This window comes from Teleopsis dalmanni, chromosome X (assembly GCF_002237135.1).
Source record: "Teleopsis dalmanni isolate 2A chromosome X, ASM223713v2, whole genome shotgun sequence".
In the NCBI taxonomy this organism is placed as follows: domain Eukaryota; kingdom Metazoa; phylum Arthropoda; class Insecta; order Diptera; family Diopsidae; genus Teleopsis; species Teleopsis dalmanni.
In genome coordinates this window covers 97982667-98003998 of record NC_051848.1, presented here as the reverse complement: position 1 = coordinate 98003998, position 21332 = coordinate 97982667, and the positions used below count along the sequence as shown (strand labels likewise).

The 21332-nt window shown below is 29.4% G+C and overlaps 3 protein-coding genes across 3 annotated transcripts; 2 read left to right on the top strand and 1 right to left on the bottom strand.

Annotated features, from left to right (window-relative positions):
- Positions 1 to 539: 539 nt before the first annotated feature.
- On the bottom strand, positions 540 to 1552 carry LOC119687667 (ER membrane protein complex subunit 3-like). Its single transcript, XM_038102075.1, has 2 exons — positions 1260 to 1552; positions 540 to 1197 (listed from the first exon to the last, which is right to left on the bottom strand). Exons 1-2 carry the CDS (start codon positions 1451 to 1453, stop codon positions 579 to 581), a joined length of 813 nt encoding a protein of 270 aa, XP_037958003.1. The 5' UTR covers positions 1454 to 1552; the 3' UTR covers positions 540 to 578.
- Positions 1553 to 9299: 7747 nt separating this feature from the next.
- Positions 9300 to 11117, top strand: LOC119688777 (splicing factor U2AF 50 kDa subunit-like). The gene is made up of 5 exons (XM_038103444.1): positions 9300 to 9379; positions 9575 to 10021; positions 10082 to 10170; positions 10527 to 10649; positions 10710 to 11117. The coding sequence occupies exons 1-5, from the start codon at positions 9367 to 9369 to the stop codon at positions 11115 to 11117; spliced, it is 1080 nt and encodes a 359-aa protein (XP_037959372.1). The 5' UTR covers positions 9300 to 9366.
- A 6277-nt stretch (positions 11118 to 17394) lies between these two features.
- LOC119688776 lies at positions 17395 to 18771 on the top strand. The gene is made up of 2 exons (XM_038103443.1): positions 17395 to 17912; positions 17985 to 18771. Exons 1-2 carry the CDS (start codon positions 17395 to 17397, stop codon positions 18769 to 18771), a joined length of 1305 nt encoding a protein of 434 aa, XP_037959371.1.
- Positions 18772 to 21332: the final 2561 nt, after the last annotated feature.

The window sequence follows — 21332 nt, the reverse complement described above, 5'->3', positions numbered from 1 at the left end:
TCAAGTCTACGTCTTGCCGCTGCTGGGCTGCTGCATGGAATATGTTCTGATGTTTTCTCCATTTCATGACAGAGTCGACGGAAATCACTTTCTACCACTACTAAATTCTTCATACCATGAAGTTACTGTAACCACAATTGCAATATCTCTAGAAAGGAACAAACACAAATACAAATGTTGACAAATTGACAATCAACATAATTAATACTCTAAAATAACTATTAACCTGCTGAACTTATAAGTTTATACGGTCTTACACAACACTGGAGAAATATTGTTAACTTTAATGAATGCAAAATAAAAAGATCATAGCTGCAAAAGAAATTTTTTTCTGATCAGTTATAATTAATACTGAATCAATTTTCTGTGGAATATTTTTTATAACTTTTCGTATAATTAAATCTACAAAGAATAATTTTAATTAAACGGAGTTAAAAAGTCTTAATTTTTGTCACAATATTTTATTTATGAATAATATATACTCCATAGACATAAACACATTATTTCTATATATATAACATATATATATATGTAAGAAATATTCGAATGTTTTTAAATAGTTATGGTTAATATATATTTTAAGAACGAGGGGTTTTAAGGTTTGGTTTCTTCTTCTTTCGTTTTTCTTCAGCATGCGTGGAATCGAACTTGACCTCTAAAATTTCTTGTTTGAAGTCATCATAAGATTGATGCAAATAGTTGGTATATTCAAAATTTATTAATTCCTCTCTAACGTCATTGAAAGACATTGGATTGTTTACAATATCTAATTCATTTGCATCAGTGTCCATATTTTCACCACAAACCAACTTACACATACTGTTTAATCCGACGAGATTCAGTACATACCATGCAAGCGATGATATCCAACAAGTATCAATTGCTTTCACATGTATTTCAGGTTGCAAGAGTTTTTTAAAATTCAACGTGACGGGAAATGGTATCTTAGCAACAACAAATCCTGAAAGCAGTTTTTCTATGAAACTCCCTATTACTACCATTGGCAATAGTTCTATCATCCGAGTTTGAAAGGATTGCATCATCGTCATTTGTACGTTTCCTAATTGTTGGGATTTAATGATTTTTGTTAAGCAGCCAGTTTCCTCGTTGACAAAGAAATCCTTTCGCATTAAAAACGAGTCTCTTGGCAGATATTTTCCATTCTTAATCAAAAGACGGGCACGCATCATGGCATGGCTATGGTATTATTGAAAGGTAATAAAATCTAATTTTTATTAATCATGTGTGCAAAATCTTACTCATCTGTGATCTGCTGAAGATCTTGTTTGTCTCCCGACACCAAAAGGGCAACGCAATAATAGCGAAGAAGCCCAACTGCAAACGTTATAATCACAATTGGAATGAAAACCCAATTGCGTATAGTTGGGTCGATCACCAAATGCATTTCATTTGTTTCAGTCATATTCTTGAGCCAGCAAACTGGGTAAACCATTTTATCTCCTTTAAAAACGTGTGACCAATTTGTACAACTTGCAGAAGTAATTTGCGTTCAGATACAATATATCACTACAACAAATATTTGACAATAGCTGTCATTATTGACATATATTATTCACAGTAGAGGGATATTATTAAGAATTGTAGGACTAAGTTACTCTTTAGAGTAAATATATCTAATTTTATGGCTTTATGAAACTGAATTATATTTCTTTCTGTTCCCTCGCTTAATATACTCTCCAAACAGCAAAAGTAATTGTAATATTGATTCGGTTAGATCAATGTGAAACCTATTCACATAGCATAGCCGAATTTCATCTTTATTTTCTCTGGTATTTTTCTCATTTTCCTCTGGTAATTATGTTCGTAAATGAAAATACCAAGCTCTGTGGTATTTAAAAATAGTTTACAATCTACAAGCAAAACCACAATTTAATTTCATATTATTGTACTCGTGATATGTGAATAGATTATAGAAAATGTAGTACGCAAGGGAGTTTATCATGTCATGGACAACTGGACAACAGTCGGAAATCATAGGTTATAGTGATTCTGTGATTAAATCATTTCTTTGATAGATGCTTTCGGAAAATTAAGGAAAATCGAAAAACTTCTTAAAAATCGAAGGAAGCTCTTACATATCAGCACGAATAAAAATGTTTGGCGAGCACTCAAAACATCAAATTGAGGGGTCATCCAGAAGTTCGTGCTGTGATTTATTATAACATTGCGATAACTCAAGTACCAAAACATCTAAAAAAGTGTACATTTGAACTAATAAAGTTTCCTTAGCATTACTAACCTCAATAAACCCATTTTAAACTTATTGAAATGATGGCTTTCTTTATAATATTTAAGCTTAAGTACCTTTATCAATTAAAAATTAAAATAAAAAAAACATTTTATTATGTGAAACAATTTATAGAAACGGGAAAAAAAACATTAATGTAAGTTTCGTGAAAACAAAATACGTATGGGGATATATGATATATAATATCATATATAGTAAATAACATTTTCATGGTAAATATATTAATTTATCATACCGAAAACAAGTTAAGTTCCCTAAACTTATCTAAATAAAAAAGAAATGGAAACTAATTAAAAAAAACTTAATTTTAAATAATCCACACCCTATAAAAATTACACAAAATAATATACTTATAATTAAAATACTTGTATATTCAGCTAAAAAAATTAATGCAAATCCTTGTCTTCTTTATTCTACATTAAACCCAGACACTAATTCCGATTTCCCTTCTGCAAAATTTAATGGTGTACGATTAGTTTCTGCTAAGCAAATTCTTAATCAAATAAATTCTATATATTGAAATTTTTTGAATTTAATTATATTATATCCTTCGATTAAAAAAATGAAAGATAACAAAATTAAAGCTAACCTTACTTCATAAGAAAATATTTGACCAACAGCTCGTAAACCTCCTAATAATGAATAATTAGAATTTCTAGAACACCCTGGAATTATTACAGTATATATCCCTTTCATTGTAATTTTCAAAAAAAAGAATAAACTTCAATTAAATCTATATAATCTTCTATAATTAATCTATCTATATAATCTTCTCAACATAGGTATACACATTCAAAGTAATATAGATAAAAACAATGAAAAAATAGGAGAATAATAGTAAGATATATAATTTGATATTAATGGATAAGTTTGTTCGTTACTAAATAATCACTAAAAGGCTGAACTATTCCAATAAATCCAACTTTATTTGGACCCTTACGAATCTGAATATATCCTAAATCTTTACGTTTTAACAAAGTCAAAAAAGCAATACCCCCTAAAACACTAATAATTAATAATAAACTTCTTAATAAAGATATAATAATTTCATTTAAAAGAAAACAACTATTTATGATTTTTAAAATTATATAAATAAATTCTAAATTTATTGCACTAATCTGCCAAAATAAGTAAGTAAATTTATTCATAAAATAAGTTTCATTTAAGTAAATATAAATTCCTTTCGTACTAAAGTATTTTATTGAATGAAAGATAAAAACCACCCTGGCTTACACCGGTTTGAACTCAGATCATGTAAGAATAAAAAGTCAATACGGGTTTATATTTAAGCTTCTGCATTTATTTATGAATCCTGATCCAACATCGAGGTCGCAAACTTTTTTGTTGATAAGAACTCTTCAAAAAAATTACGCTGTTATCTCTAAAGTAACTTAATTTTTTAATCACTAATAATGGATCATCTTATTATTAATAAATGATAAAAATTATTGAAAGATATTTAAGTTTTAATATCACCACAATAAAATTAATTAAAAAATTTATAACAAAAATAATCAAAATAAATCTAAAATTATTGATATTCAGATGTCTGAGTTGGTGAATCAGCACCTTTACTCTATTTTATCTGTGGACAATTTTAAGTCACACTAAATACGGGGCTTTACGGGGCTTTATGATCAAATAATTAAGATTTATAGGGTCGTCTAGTCTTTTGAATATATTTTACCTTTTCACATAAAAAATAAAAGTTTATAGAAAATTTGAATGAAACAGCTTATATTTCGTCCAACCATTCATTTCAGTCTTCAATTAAAGGACTGATGATTACGCTACCTTTGCACAATTAATATACACTGCCTTTTAAATTATGATTCATTTGTTAATTTGATGTACAAGCCCCTGGCTGTATCGAACAGCCGGAATTTTGTTTGCCGTCTTGTTCCTACAACCATGGAGAAACGGTTGCATGGCCAAGCTCACAGTGTGTCGCTAAATAACGACCACCGGCCACAGTGACTTATGATCACGGATATCTAATTAGCAGCTTTAAAGGATTGTATAAATAAAGATTGTAGAGAAACAAAGGATTGTAAAAAAATTAAAGATATATCAAAAGATTGTAGAAAAAAAAGGATTATAGAAAAATGTTGATTGTATCAAAATAAATTGCATAAATGTAAAGATCGTACAAATAAATTTAAAATAACAATTACAAAAAAGCACTGTATAATTATAAGTATATTGTGCAATTATAAAATAAAGATTGTAAAATAATAAAAACTTGCATATTAATAAAATAAAAAGTTGTTTATTAATAAAATAAAATAAAATAATTCAAAATAAAATAATTCAAAATAAAATAAACGTATTTTCAACTGTCTGAAGGAAATTGGTTCTGTAATCAGAACATATGTCACAGTCCCCTAAGCAGTTTTCACTGATGCGTTTCGCCTGGAAACTACCCAGACTCATCTGAGTGGTAGAAAATTGAAATGTTACTAAAACAACAGTCCCCATATGTCTTAAAAATACGATTGTATTAAAAATATCTTAAAAATATCTTAAAAAATATTTCCTTAAAAAACTTAAAAACAGATATGAATATATATACAAATATTATAAATATACAAATGATAATAATAACAACATAAAAATAAAAGTAAGAGTAATGGAACACAACATTAGTCAAAACATTGGTATCTCGGAACCACGGAATTCACCGCTATCCAAGACCAAAAGTCATAACCAAAATCCATACTAACATTTCCATTTTCGTAAAAATTCACGAGGTTGTCTGTTTTGAACGGCTATCAAACATCAACTGAATGACGTAGCTTGCCCACTGGTAGATTACACCTGACGGCAGCACTGCTGCATTTGGAGTAACTGCGCGGGAAATTCAAAAAGTCACTGACTTATCAAACCACCCTCGTATAGTAATTACACAATTATTATGTAATAAAACAAATTAAAATAAAAATTTTAATAAATTTTAATTATTTATATGTATATAATTAATATTTAATATTAAAAACAAATTATAACAAACTTCTTAGTAATTGCTAAAGCTAAACATGCGATGAATATAAATATATAAAATTTACAATAATTTATTTTACAGCTCGAATATATACAAATAAATTAAATAATAACTAATTCTAAATTAAATTTATTTCTTTACAAACTAGATACCATAACAAACGGAAAACATTTCATTTCTAAAAACTTATTAAAAATAATATTATCGATTAAATCGAGAAAAATACTTAAATAAATATTATTTATTTAATAAACGCTGATACACAAGGCACAATAACTAAAATTTTCTTTTAGTATGAAATTCTTTTAATATATTTCAATTTTATTTTATTTAATTAATTTATATAAAATAATAAAATTTAAAATAAATGTATTAATTAAATAAATTATATATATATTCCACAAAAATAATTCTTAGGCATAACTTGTTGGGTTGAACTCAAAATATTATATTTTTAGTTTTATATTACAAAAACAAAATTGTCAAATTAAACTCATCGAGTCTCATGGACTTTTAATAAAATAAAAATGTCAGTTTCTCGTTTACTCTTACAAAAGACAGTTGAGTTTTTATTTGTCGCGAATTTGAAGAATCGAATAGTTTCTTTTTTTTTTTGTTGTTTACAGTTTGCTACTTTTGCTTTTTTATTCAGATCAAAGAAAAGCCTTTGATCAGACATAACTTTTGTCCCTATTAGTAATAATTTACAAAAATTGTGTACGTATGTTATTATAAATTTATTAATTAATTTATATAAAATAATAAAATTTAATATGAATATATTAATTGAATAAATTATTTATATCCCATAAAAATAATTCTTCAACATAACTTTAGTCACCTTTAATAGTGATTTACAAAAATTTTATACTTATTATAAATTTATTAATTGATTTATTTTTGAAATTATTTTAATTAATTGAATTTTTGGCTGACCATACAGCTGTTTCGAGTATTGCCAAATACCCTTCATCAGTGGTCTTGGAAATAATTCTTGTATTTAATTATTCGTAAATAATTATTTTTTCGAGACTGCAAGTACCAGGAATCGAACTCGGGTCCTGCCAAATATGAAGCTCAGAATCAGCGCACCTTAACCAACTGATCCAAAGCCGTACTTGACTTTTTATGTTCGCATATTTTTCTGGAGTTTTGTTACTTTTGCTATGAAAGTTTATTGCTCACCCTTTGCATTTCATGCTTCTATTTTCAAGTCATTGTACTTACCCATTATGTTATCAATGTCTTCTTAATTTCTTTCAACTCTGCGAGTTCTGAGTTGTAAGATTTTGTTGCAACAGGTGTTCGGCATGTAACTTGGCCATATGGTAACGTCTGTGGAAAGTGGGCGTTTGTTGCATTTGCATTTGTTGCATGTTTGCATTGTTTGTTGCGTTAGAAAATTGTTGATGGCTTGTTTGGACGGGAGTTACTTTTTCTCTCAAGATAGGATGTCGTTTGATTTTAAGGGATGTGTACACTTCACATCCCTTGTAGCTGCACATTTAACACAAACTGGGGACTTAGTGTAGAAACTTTTTCAGTGCCCATATTTTTGACAGTTAGAACATTGAGGTATAATATTGAGGGTTTTTGTGGTCGAGCTGGCTCAAATTCGATTTTGCAGTGAAGCAAATATTGAATTGAATAAATATGTTTGTTATTTACATTTTGTTTTAATTCCATAGAGAATAAACTTAATGGTCTCATAGTTCGTGGCTGTAATATGTTTAGAATATTTATAATTTCATGAAGACTTTTTCTAATTTCATTTGTATCAACATAGTAATGCATACCACGGAGGAAAACCTTAAAACCTCGTTCTTCCTTTGATTTATGGGTGTAGTATTCAGCATATTTTTATATTAGTGGCTTATGCTAATGTAATGAATTGAGCCAAATGGTAGAACTTTTATATAATATTTATAATATTTTCTAGTAAGTTTAAGGCATTTATTAAAATGCTAAATTGTTGAACTTTTTAGACGTAAATTGAAGGAGGTTTGGGTTTTTTGTATCTTTTTGTTTATGTGTGGTTGTTTTCGTATTTGTTCCACTGTGAGATTGTACATTAAGTATGTTGTCATCCTCTTTATGGAGTTCAAATCTGTTTGTACTTGGGTTGCTTAGCCAATATTCTTGCAATATTGTTTGTGCACTATATTGATTTTTATTTTTTCGTTTTTTTTTTATTGCTTTCAAAACTATTTAAACTTTGTATAGATTTTTTATTGAGGCGTTGCCACTATGTCTACGAAGTAATCGATATGTTAGGTTATTGGTCAAATTCCAACAAATTTCCGTCGCAACAAAGTTTAGATCACTCTCATAAGTTTAAGTTGTTAAGCGTACCAATGAAGATATTGAGATCAGTAAGAATACAGTTCTCACACATGGAGAACTAATAGTGCTTTTAAAGTTGTCTCCGAAATACGACGGCTTTATTAAAATAAATATATGATGGAATAATGGAAGAACTTTATATCCCTTTTCTGTTGCAAATATCTTCTTTGAGATGGTGGAAAAATTGATAAATCGTTCAGTTGTCCAAAAGGAAATAGTTCAATCCAAGAACGAATTCAAGAAGCTAATACAGAATATTTTTCAATATGAATATCATGTCAGACGAGAATTCATTTCTATATATTCATATCACTTGTGGACATTTAAAAGTGGTTTTTGTTATTATTGTAATTCGAAAAAATCTGCTAGCGTAGTCGCTTTATGGAATGGTAAGTTGTTTAAAATTAGTGGTGGAATCTTAAAACAAGTGGTGGCCACGGAGAATTCAATTCTTCTTATAATAACGATTGACTTGATAAATATAACATGGAATCATTTGACGAATGTGAAGAAACGATGTCTCTTCATCGTCTGATAAAAGAAACTGAAACTATTGTGATGGTGAATTATTTGTGGGGAAGTATAAGAAGCTTTAACATTTATTAAATGTTTACATTATTTTCATATCATTTTTTTTATTTCTAGGGAACAACAACTGGAGAAGCTTTACCCAAACTCAGTGAAAATAACCATCTTGCCACAATTCAAAATGACGGAAGAGGACTGCGAAACTGTCTTGCAGAAACAAAAAGAAAATGGATTGAGGAAAAGCGCAAATTAGAAATAGCTTTTATAAAGCCAAGTATCTCACCAATGGTTCGCAGCGTTCATCCAGTTGAATAAAAATGCTGAGCGAACAATGCAGAATACAGTTGTTCTGCTAGCAAAGCATTACTTCTAAAATACGACAGAATTTTTCTAATTATATTATATTTTCTAAGAACGAAAAACTTACCTGGTTGTCTTATGATTCAGTTCATCTCGTATGTAACTCAAAATTTTTCCTGCAACTTCTTCACTTATGCGAAAGCGGCCACGAAAGGACTTGGCGCATGCAATTCGAAGTAATTAGATCGATCTCTCATTTCTTTTGATCGACGCACTAATAAAATAATTTCATAATCGCTTTCGCAATCAGAATTCCAAACCGAGATCATTGAAATAGTTTTTAAATCACGTCTCATTCCCAGTCTTGCCAGTTAGCCAGTTTTGACTATTCTTTGAATAATATTTAAGATGAATATTGTGTTTATACTATTGGATTATACTTTAAACTGGAATATCACGAGAGTTTTGATTGTAATTCTCAAAAATATTCATGTTGCATTGAAAGCAACAACGATTAACAACTACAAATACGACAGTTAAATTTTAAAATTACATACAAAATTGTAGTGTTAATCTAGTATTACGCATTTTCGGACTTACCTCGATAATATAAGCTCGTACTTAGTTTTTAAGTCTGTTAATTACCTAAATGAGCAAATAATGTGAGTAATATGTGGCAATAATTTATGCAAATACCGAAGAGAAACACAAGAAATTTAAAAAATTAAACTCGAAACGAGACATGTCAAACTACTTACATATATAATTCTAATGGCAGCACCCCAATTGATACTGTTACCAAAGTTTGATCTGGCAACGCTGTCATACATACTTTAGAGAAGTTAAACTGACAGACAAAACTGGCAGTTGTCATTTGAGCTTTTTTCTTGCCAGTTGTCGATTTTTGTTTTGACAAAACTTAAAGATGGAATCAATCGGTAAGTATGTAAAATTAACAATATATATTTCAGATCGGAATAAAATGACAAAACAGAGCACAACTATTATGATTACAATTAAGGCCGATTAGAGGTTTCCTATTTTTTCCATGCATTTAAGTTTTGCTTGTTTTGTAGTTTTATTTTGCATCGGGCATACCACGCAAATCATACCATTTGTTTGGTTTGGTACAGATAATGATAATGGTTGTACGCCTTCTTCAAAAGGACCAAAGCCAATGATGAATAAAGCTATGAAAGCATATAATCAAACTTATATTCAGTGCGAAACACCAGAGCCAAATCTGCATACTTCTTCAGTAAAGAAAGACAGGAATGCACGTCGCATCTTTGTTAGCAATTTACCTGATTGTGTAAATATGTTTAAATTTAAATTTTTCATCAATAAACAAATGCATTTGGGTGGTCTGTCAAAAGAAATTGGAAATCCTGTAATCAGTTGTTACATAAACTGCAGAAGGAAGTTTGCTTTTCTAATCTTCCGATCTGTCGAGGAGGCTGAATCTTCTTTAGACCTCGATGGCGTAGTCTATGAAGGTAAAATTTTAAAAATATGTAGACCACGCAGTTATCGTTTACCACCAGGCGAGATTTCTACTACGCCAATTGTAGCTCCATTGGGTGAGTAATTAAAATTAATTTTATTTTTATATTATTCACTATAGTTAAACTTTATTATAGTTATTAATGGCCTGACATCAACTTTAGTACCCGACTCAGAACATAAAATATTTTTTGGAGGTCTAACAGTTAATGCAAATAACGAAGAGGTATGTCACCCTTATAGTTTTGTGCACTAAACATTTTTGAAGTAACTCTAAAGGAAATCATAGTGAATAACACGGAATTCGGTCCGGTCGGCACTTTTGAAACTTTTCAGGGCAATTTATCTATAAAATATTTAAAAATTATTTTTTTACAATGCGTAATAAGGTAGTACTTATTACGCATTATTACTGGTAGGAAGAAAAAATATCATTATAAAGTCATTATAAAATTTATTTGCAAGATACGAAAATTTATTTTATTTTTAAAAATCCTAATTTTACCTATTTATTTCATAACAAATGTATATTAATTTTATTTAAAATTACAGTCTTTAAAATAATTATTCCTCACTTCACAGATAAAAACCTTATTTCTCAAATTTGGAGACTTAAAAGCTTTCTTTATGATTCAGGGTCTCGTAAATGGTCGCTTGGAGTGTTACGGCCTAGCTGAATATTTGGATCACACCATTACTGATACCGTGATATAAACTCCAAGCTATTACTTATGAATTTAATTTTTAATTGTGATATTTTCGTAGGCCATAGCTTCTCTTCATGGTATAATACATGAAAGAAAGAAAATATTTGTTGCTCGATCAAATTGTATAAAGAAGACTAGAAATGAGGAGAACTCTGGTCCACCAACCAGAGTACTCTGCCTGTTAAATGTTGTATCGCGTGATGAAATACGCGATGGACGAGTTGATATAGAAATGTTGGAGAGTTGCAAGAAAGTGTGGGAAAGCAACAGAGCAGTACAAAGCGTAGAAATTCTAGTACCTATTGAAGGTGCTTCTGTACCTGGGGGTGGCAAAATTTTTATAGAATTCACAAATGTGAACTTTTGTCAATGTATAAAAAGTTTATTCGATAATATTTATTATAATGTCTCTACTGTCGTAACATCTTATTATGACGTAGATAAATATTATCGCCGTGAATTTTAAGTTACATATTAATAATAATACTATTTATATATATTAACGTCTCCAGTTGTTTATTTTCGTTTTTATTTTTTTCACATTTTTTTATTTTTATTTTTATTTTTATTTTTAAAGTTAATTTATTTTTCAATTTTTCTTAATATTTTGTTTTTAATTTTTATTTTAAGCTATATAAATAGTTTTAAAATCACTAATAAACCTATAAAAATTTTATTCATTACCTGATTGACATTTAGTATATTCTACATAAATTGACTGATAAATTTAAGTTGAATGATCGTCCTCCGTAGTATCTTACATTGGTCCAGACATATATTATCGTCCCGACATTTTAAGAATGATACTATTTACTTGTATAATTGTTTTAAGTTATTTCATATTATATTCAGTTATTTTATTATATTATCTCTTTTTATACGTTTTTACTTTAATTATTATTTCTTTTTTAAATTCCTATTTCAGTTCTTATTTTAGTTTTAAGCTTCATTGTTTTATTTCAAAATTGACGATATCAATAAGCTAATAACCCAAAAACGGCCAGCTTTGGACAATAGGAGACGAATTGTGCCCCATGAGGACAACGAAAAGCCACACACATCTATAATGACTTACCAAAAGCTATGGAAGCTTAGGTGGGAGTTTCCTATGCATCCATCTTAGTGTCCAGATCTGACACTAAGTGATTACCATCTATTCCTGTGCTTGGCAAACGATATACGTTCTTCCTAGTAAAAATTTTCTTTCAAGAGAGGCTTGTAAAAATCGGCTATCTTAATTTTTTCCTAATAGGAATGAGACTTCTATGAGAGAAGCATAATAAAATTTCTTTCAAAATGGCGATAATTTTGATGCATAACGCAAATTTGACCTTAATCGGATCATTCTAATTATGGTAAATAAGCCTTCAATTTCTTGCAAAAATAATGACTTTTCTTTCAGTACATACATATTATAACTAATATATATAAAATAAGATTTTCTTTTCCACTATGAAATTAAATTAAATAAGCATGAAGTAGGTTCTCTTACAACTATACTTATACATATAGTCTACACATAAAATATGTATGGAATTTTCACTTGAATAGTTACTCGCTAAACTCTGCTCTTAATTCTACATTTTCAATGGCATCTCTTATATCTCCCTTGGATAGATATTTTAAGAGTTTCTATGGTAGTCCCTCTTCCAAGGGTTGAAATTTGTATAATGATATAATACTACTAACACAGAAGATAACGTCTAGCATCCATACGTCCAGCATCCATCAAGTTATTTATACTTGATGAGTAGATATTTGTCATATCTATGTTATACACATCTCTCAAATAAATATTTTTATGTGTATTTCAAATATTATAAGCGATATTTTCGAAGTTTTTCATATTCAATTAAAAATCATATCAAGAATATTTAAATAAAATTTAAAATATTAAATCCAAAGTTTTTCTTTTATTTAGAGTGTGTGTATGTGATATTTTTAAGTATATTATTATAATTCTCACTATGTTTATCACAAGAAATTTTTAAATATATCGTGCTTTGATTGAGTAAATGACTTCATATAATTTAATAAGCGAATATAAAATAAACACAACTTAAATAATCTGGTTTCCTCATGGTATTGGTTTGGAATAATTCTTAATGCAAAGAACATTTAATTAATTAACCTTTATTTAATATTTAATTAATTAATTATAATTAACCTTTCATTAATCAATTTATTAATTTGCGTTTTTAGTTTGTCGTAAGTTTATTTCTCTTTCATACAAAACAGCTGTAGTAAGTTTTCAGAATTATAAGATGGTAATTTTACCTACAATGTCCTGTCAAAATTTCTTTTAAGAATTTAATTGTTTTATTTAATTGTATACAATCCTTTAAATCGGTTTAGATTGGGAAGCTTTATTTACAATTTCTGTTATAATAGCCCTGGTTGATTGTCTCAGTGTAGTTTTCTCTGCTTCTACTCTTCATTCCGAATAAGTGAGAATAAATAATCATCTATTAAGACATAAAGTGGTTCTGGATTTATATTCAGCAGAGCTCTTCCTCTGCGCTATTATCGCGATTTAATAATTGCTTAAAAATGTAAACTAATGCAAATCTTTTTATTTTTAAAACCGATTTCAAAAAAATATCTTATCCAAATTGGAAGTGCTAAAGTCAATTTTTGCCAAAAACAGTTTCGTTTGTAAGGAATTGATCCGATCCGTATTGGCTAGTGTTTATCTAACAATCTTCTAATATCATTTGGTGAAGAAATTTGACACAATAAGGCACAAAAAAGATAGGTAATCAAATAGTTAATTAACTTCGGTTGCTTTAATAAATGTCCAGGATCCATTCACTCTGTAAAACTTCTTCTTACAAATTAAATGCAATAATTTAGATCAGAAATCAAACAGAATGAATTATATCTCATGATATGAGAAGATGATGAAATAAAAGAATTCTTAACTTTGATGTTAAAGTAAAATATATTTAAGAAGTTGAAAATAAGACATACTAGCAATGGATGAAATCAATCAATGTAATGAAGTTGTCAACGGTTGTATATCTCAGCCTGACTGTAAGCGGTTATAATGCATTAATATAATCTCTTAGTCTTAACCGTCTAGAAATAAATCTTTCATTGATTGAAGCCGTTGAGTTTGTGCCCTCCTCATTCATCGTTTATATTCTCCGATCATATCTCAAACTTTTCCAATAGCAGGAAATTTAATTTTTTTTCAAAGCCAATCTGCTTTTAAAATATTATATAAAGATATGATTTCAGTTTTCACATTATTAGGATAAATATTTGCTTGAAAGAGTTACGAATGCAAATTAAATACTCCACTTTCAATTAACGCAAACAGTTTTACTTGGATAAGTAACTATTTTCTTCCGATAATTCTTTCGATAAAAATTTTGACGTTATCTTTATCTTCTAGTTCTCTAATATTCTTAAGTAAGATAATCAATCCCAATTCCACGATTTTATTAGAAAGTTTATATTAAAATGGGAAACACTTCCTGCTGAATTTATTTACATGGAACTGTGGTAATAATAAAGTCCACTATATAAACATTTTAGTTCACTTCAAACTTCTTTTATACAAAGTTAGAAAATTTTGACGGTATGAGTACATCATGAAAGATCTATCTTACATATACATGTAATATCTAAAAGCTGTTGAACGTTTCTTGTATATTATTTTGAGCTGAAGTTTCTAAGCTTGTATTAAAGGGTCTTCCATATATTTTTATTAACTTCACTAATAGGGCTCATTTTCTGTATTTTTCATAAAACTATTTAAAATTATATTTGCTATTAATGGTTACTTGTTATGTACTAAGTAACTTAATAATTTTAAAAGTTCAAAAAGTATTTTGTTATAGTTAGCATTGGGTGTAAATTTAATGTTGGTCAAAAATTTCCGTAAAGTACAACAAGATATTTATTTTTTTAAAATGACTTAATAATATCAGAGTAGGTGTTCATTTCGAAATAATTAATTTTAACTTTTAAATATTTTTCGAATTTAAAATAGTAAACGTCAAAAAAAAAAACAATAAACTGTTTTCGTCATTAAATTTTGTAACTGCAACTAAATGTTGCTCTGAGCCTTAACGTCGAAAGTCATAAAGGCACAATCTGAATTCATAACACGAATAAGACTCATAAGACTTAAAATGAAAATGACCCAGTATCTGATGATAAGATAAGGCTTCGGATGGTTAGCAGTTATTGTTAGTAGCGTTAGATCAAAGTTAGTAGAGTCAATAAAATATCAGAACAAAAGCAATAACAAAAATACGGACCACATCGAAATCACCAAGACAAAAACTAGTACCCCTTATGCTCCAATTCTAACATGTTAAAAGATCAAAAGATAACTCAAAAAATAATTGCTTCATCAAGAAGTAGTAGTTCTATTCTATTATTGACATTTTTGGTCATACATTCAATAGAAAGAGGCTCGTTATAATTAAAATTTCAAGAAATACTTTGGTTGTTGTCATCTGCGAAAATAGAAAATTGACAAAAAATTTATTAATTATTAATTAATTAATTAAGTGATATGTCATATAAGAACACAGCGTGGATAGAATATGTAATATGTATATTTAAATAAATGCCCCAAAATAGGGTGATAGTATGGGACTAGATCTTCAAAAGATGACTATAAGTAATTGGAAAATAAAAAAAGAAAAATGGAATGATCTTGAGAAATAAGTTCAAGTTCTAAATGGACTTTTTATTTGAAAAATGCGTTAATGGAAAATATTTTTGTTGCTTCATCTTAGAACTAACTCACAAACTAATATACAAAGAGGTAAATGATATATACAAAATAAAAATAATTCTCAAATTATTAATTATTAAAGCAAAATATTATATAAAACAAAATTTAAATTAAAAATAAGAATTTTGGATTAAGAATTTGAAATAGATAATTAAATATTGGAAACAATAAATATATTAAAGAGAAGACAAAAACAAATAACAATAAAGTAATAAAATTTTTACATATTAGACTTCATTTGAAATATTAAAAGCTATAGAACTCTATAAAACAAGGCTATTTACTCACTTTGACGCTTCATTCACAAAAGTGCTTAACTCAAAAAGTTTTTTAAAAACACATTAAGTATGCAATATCTTTCTTTCGGGAAAGTCAAACCGAGCGTTTAAGCTACCTGATAGCTGGCATATATATCACTGGTAGTACAACCAATACACAAAAACAACTTCGAAAAAGAAGAATTAACGCGCGGGTTGTGTCATTATCTCCGCCAACACTTCACAATATTCCAACTAATTGGTGTATGTGTCTAAATTTATCTTGTTAGTAATAAATTACAAAATCTGACAGTATAATAGTAACTTTAGTCGACACTTTCCAAATATCAGTTATAAAACTCAATTCTAGGTCGCTATTCTAGTTCCAAAATCATTAAAGTATCGAAATAATATTTTATCCCACGATACTTTGAATTGCTCTAAATAAGCAACAAAAAATTTCATAATTTCACTATTCAGCATTCAAATTAATGAATCATTAAAAGTTAAAAAAGTGTGTTCTGTTGTATTTTTCGATGTCGCACAGGCTTTCGACAAAGTCTGGCATATTTTGTGATTTTCAAGTCTTACATTATCTCTAGGTTTTTTTATGTAAAACACGAAAACTGTTATTCAAATCTTTCTGCGATAAACGCTGGTGTACCTCAGGGGAGCGTACTCGATCCACTACTATACCTGCTTTACACTATGGACTTGTCAAAAACTAGCCTGAAAGTAAAATTGCAACATTTGAAGATGATACTGCAATTTTGGCGATTGCTGACTTCGCTGAAGAATCAATAGCCAAATTACAAACAGCTACAGATTCGTTAGACAATTGAACAAAAAGATAGCGTATCAAACTGAATTTTGCTAAATCTGTTTATGTTGATTTTACAAATAAAAAAATACAATATTTTCCAATTTCGATTCAATGTCCTCAGATATCATATGCCAACACTGCAAAATATCTTGGCATGACGTTGGATGCAAAACTTCGATAAAAGGAACACATAAAAATGAAACGAGACAAGCTTGATATGAAGTTGCGAAAAATGGAATGCCTGATATGCAGCAAATCCACACTATGTATACAAAACAAGATTCTGCTATACAATCAAATTTTAAAACCTGTATGGTCGTATAGCGCTGAACTATGGGAGAGCGCTAAGGTTTCCAGAACAAGGTTCTACGGAACATTTTAAAAGCGCCATAGTACATTAGGAACAGCGATATACACCGCGATCTACAATTGTCCACAGTCGTTGAAGAAATAAGAAAGAAAGCAACATATCACAAACTGAGGTTCAGCAACACGTAAACACAGAAGCTGTTAATATCATAACCTCTTGTGGACAACTAAGACGACTAAAGCGGCGAAATGTCACTGACATGGCATCGACTTAGAATGTAGAGTACTTATGTACATATATTATTGATCAGATACAAGCTACTCGTTATTTATAATGTAAATAGTCGTAGCAATACAAAAAAAAAATTAAAACATTGAAACAAGGCTAAAGGCTTGGGTAGCAGAATATAATTTACTCAGTGAATACCAGGCAGGATTTAGGAAAGGATACTCAACAATTGATAATATTTTTTGTCTTACAAGTATAGCCAAGCAGTATACGGAAAAAGGAAAAAAGCTATATGCATTTTTCGTCGACTTCAAAGCAGCGTTTGATTCAGTAAACAGAAACGCTTTATTTTATAAACTCAGTAGTATTGGCATGTCCACCAAATTTATCAATGTTCTATCCAGTTTATATACCGAAAATCGTGCTGCTGTATGGGATGGGGAACACTTGTCAGAGTGGTTTGCTACTGTTTCAGGAGTTAAACAAGGTTGCGTACTCAGTCCGATTCTATTCTCAATTTATATAGACGATGTGGTTACACATCTATCTGGAGGCGCATTTATAAATGGTGTAAATATTAAAGCTCTTTTGTATGCAGACGATATCGTTCTCCTAGCAGAAAGTCCCAATTGTCTACAAATTATGATAAATGAGCTACACAGTTACTGTAAGCTATGGGGATTAACAGTTAATATTGAAAAGTCAAAAGCACTAGTATTTAAAAAGCATCACAGGCGGTATACAAATGAAGAAGTATGGACATTAGGCGGAGAAAATGTAGAAATCGTTAAGGAATACAAGTATCTTGGAACATGGATGTATTATAATGCTACATTTAATAGACACTTAACTGAAAAATTGAGAGAAGCTAAAAAAGCTATTAACTGCTCGTGGAAAAATATATTTGAAAATAAAGATATACCGTTCAAAACAAAATTTCAACTCTATGAATCTACTACTAGATCAATAATGTGCTATGCGGCTCAGGTATGGGGAGTGCTACAATATGAGGAAGTTGAAAAACTTTTACGATTTTTTGTAAAAAAAATATGGAGATTACCGCTTAACACACCTAACCGAATGATTTATTTGGAGACTGGCTTGTCACCTCTGTACTTGTACACTTTAGAAATCCACTTCAAGTATATGTTAAAAGTTTGCAACATGGAAAGCTCGCGGTTACCTAAAATATTAGCTATATCTCTAATGCAGGAGAAGAGTCACTGTTTTAAAACGTGGACTGAATTAGCATCGGTTCACCGTGAACCGCTGATAATCGATAACATACATTCGTGGAAGCATTGGCAGCAAAATATATTAGTAAAAATCGGTATTGCGTTTAGAGAAAAGTTCGTAGCAGAAAGTCGACAAAGCTTAACTCGTGTTTTACACAGGCAACTTAATTATGACCTAGGCAACAACAGTTACTTCGCAGATCGTTTTAGCGCTGAAGCAATTGGATGTATTTTCAAAACTCGAGGAGAACTGTTAAAGCTCAACAACGCTCCCTATATGAACTCGTCAGACCCGAGATGCACGCTGTGCAATACTGGAGAAAAGGAAGATGTAATACATTTTCTTAGTAAATGTCCAATTTTAATGGAGCTACGGGTAAATTATTTTGGAAAACAAACGTTAGATATTAACGAATTAATGAGGCTGCTAAATGGTGAAAACTGGCATATGTTATCGATCTATGTGAAAACGGCGTCTCGTTATAGAGAAAATATTATATTAGAGGCATTTTAACTCTCATAAGCTGAAGTTCGTAAACACAAATCCAAATCCCCGATTGACGGCGAATGCCATAATCGTATAAGGATAAATTAGATACTATGTAAATGAAGTTAGGTTTTTCTTATTATTTTTCTTATAATTATTTATAATATTTATGTTTTATATATTATAAATTATTGAAAATGTTAATTTTGTAAATGTAAATATAACCTATATTTAATAAAAAGAATACTACTACTACTACTACATATTTTCTGTTAAGGTAATTTCTAACTCTATCAATGTTCTGTAACCTGTATGTTTATTTGTTCTATTCACTGTATATTTAAAACTTTCTAACAACTGTCCAATTTCGTATGGGTCTATTGTGTGTAAAATGTAATTGTATTTACTGACAATCTCGGTTGTTCCAACGTTGATCTCGGTATATCCCAAATTCGTTTCTATCTTCTCCACATACAATTCGGAATTTATCAATACTATTACGGTGAAAAATAACTGTAGAAAAAATAAAATAGCTTTAAAATTTGTTGAGTACTATAATTCTTAGGGCTAGTTCTAACTATGTCTTATGTAGTTTTGTAACGACACGGATTTTCCCGTTTCGTTATAATTTATGCTGGGGTATCCTCAGTATTTCCAGGGGGTCGCTACAATAAATTTATATTCGCGGAGACAGGACTTCTCAAAATAAAAGTAATGTGTGTTATATTTTAAATGTAGATTTATTTAAAATATTATTAATTCATGAAAATAGTATTTATAAAAAAGGAATTTAGTTAAACGTAATTATGTAAACTTGAGATTACTAATGTGTACAATTCAATGACATAGTATTTTAAAAAAAAAACAAAGTAAATTCATTAAACGTGATTAAACTTGAGAAACTTGAGATTATTTCCTGGTATTCTGCTGTATCTGGAGGTTGTTCCTTTGGAGCTCGGTGATCTCTAATCTGGTTCCGTGGTTTGTATCTTTGTATGATTACTTGCTCAATGCGTACCTGTGTGGGACAGAAGGGTTAGTGTATATATAAAAAAATATATTTCCTTGTTCGGTTATAGAATATCTATACAATAGTGTCCAAGTGTCTTGACTTAAAACCGCCCATGCACTTGTACACAATTATATATATATTTTAGTAATTTATACAACTAGGCTTAAAACCGCCACTGTGTCAGACAATATTTTTTATATTTATTTATTTTATATTTTGACATACAATGCCACCGAGTGATCATACAAGACTCACTAAAATCTTAGAAAATTGCGCCTTATTTTATATGCATTTCTCTTGAACTTTTTGTGTAAAGTACACAAAGCTTAGAGTTGATCTTAGTTGAACTTACTGCCCTTAACACTTTTGCACAAAAGCTCCCTTGTGCATCTTTTTGCAGCGAATTGCATTCTGACATTTTTGACGTTTGTAAATGTTTGTTTACATTTTTATAAAAAGTGGCGGTGCTCATGGTTTTATTTTATAGTTGAATTATTTATAAATAAAATAATAAATAATTTATAAATAAATTATTATTTATTAATTTAAATAAATTTATGTGGAAAAATAATGAAGGTATGTTATATGGTTATTTTTATTTATATACCTTTTGTATTTATTATTGAAATGTTTTCTCCTAATTACAGATTACTTCACGTATTTTGTTCAAAGTGGTGGTGTTACTAAATTTATGTAGGTTGGAAATTATTACAAAATTTCCATCCTTACATTTCCCTCCTTCTCCGAGGAAAATTAATTTGCCACTATCTGCCTGCATGATTTCTGTGCCGTTTCTTTGGGCTCTTGAATATTTTGAAAAATTTATCTTGGTGTATACTAACAAGATCATAGTCCTTCTGCTGAAGTACATCTAAGTTATTCATCGGCTTCTGCAGTTTTTGGGTGCTGAATGGTTTTGGAATTCCTAGACTTAGTTCCTGTAATTGTATCAGAGGATTGTCTATCTTATCCTTCGGACGTGTGGAATCATTTTTTCCTTCTTCTGGCTGTTGCTTTCGTTGACTATCGTGGTTAATTGAAACTTGTTGCAATGATTGTGTCGGACTTGGGGTTCCTTGAGTCAATCGAACTCGTCTGGTATGATCTTTGATTACTGTAACCTTTTGTTGACCTTGTTGTGTTTCAATATCTTGAACTTGATGTTGTTCTACGTATCCTTGTGTATCTTGAATTTTAACTTGTGTTATATGGTGATTCCTCGTTGGATTGATTCTTTTTGGTTGATTAACTACCTGTGAATTTTTCTTGCTAGGACTTGGATCTTTGTGCCGTTGAATCTTTTGTTTTTGCGCTTTGATTACGCTTGGTTCTTTCTGTCGTTGTACTTTCTGTGCTTGAACTTGTAATATTTGATGATTTGGGGTGACTTGCTGTTGTTTAGATACTTCGAGATTTTCTTTGATAAATATTGGTTTTAACTGGTTTTGTAGTTCTTGTATTTCAACTGATACTATTTCACGGTTTGGTGTGACTCGCTGTTGTATAGATACTTTGGGATTTTGCTTGTTGGGTCTTGAATCTTGCTGTGGTTTGCACGCTTGGATTTGGAGCATAC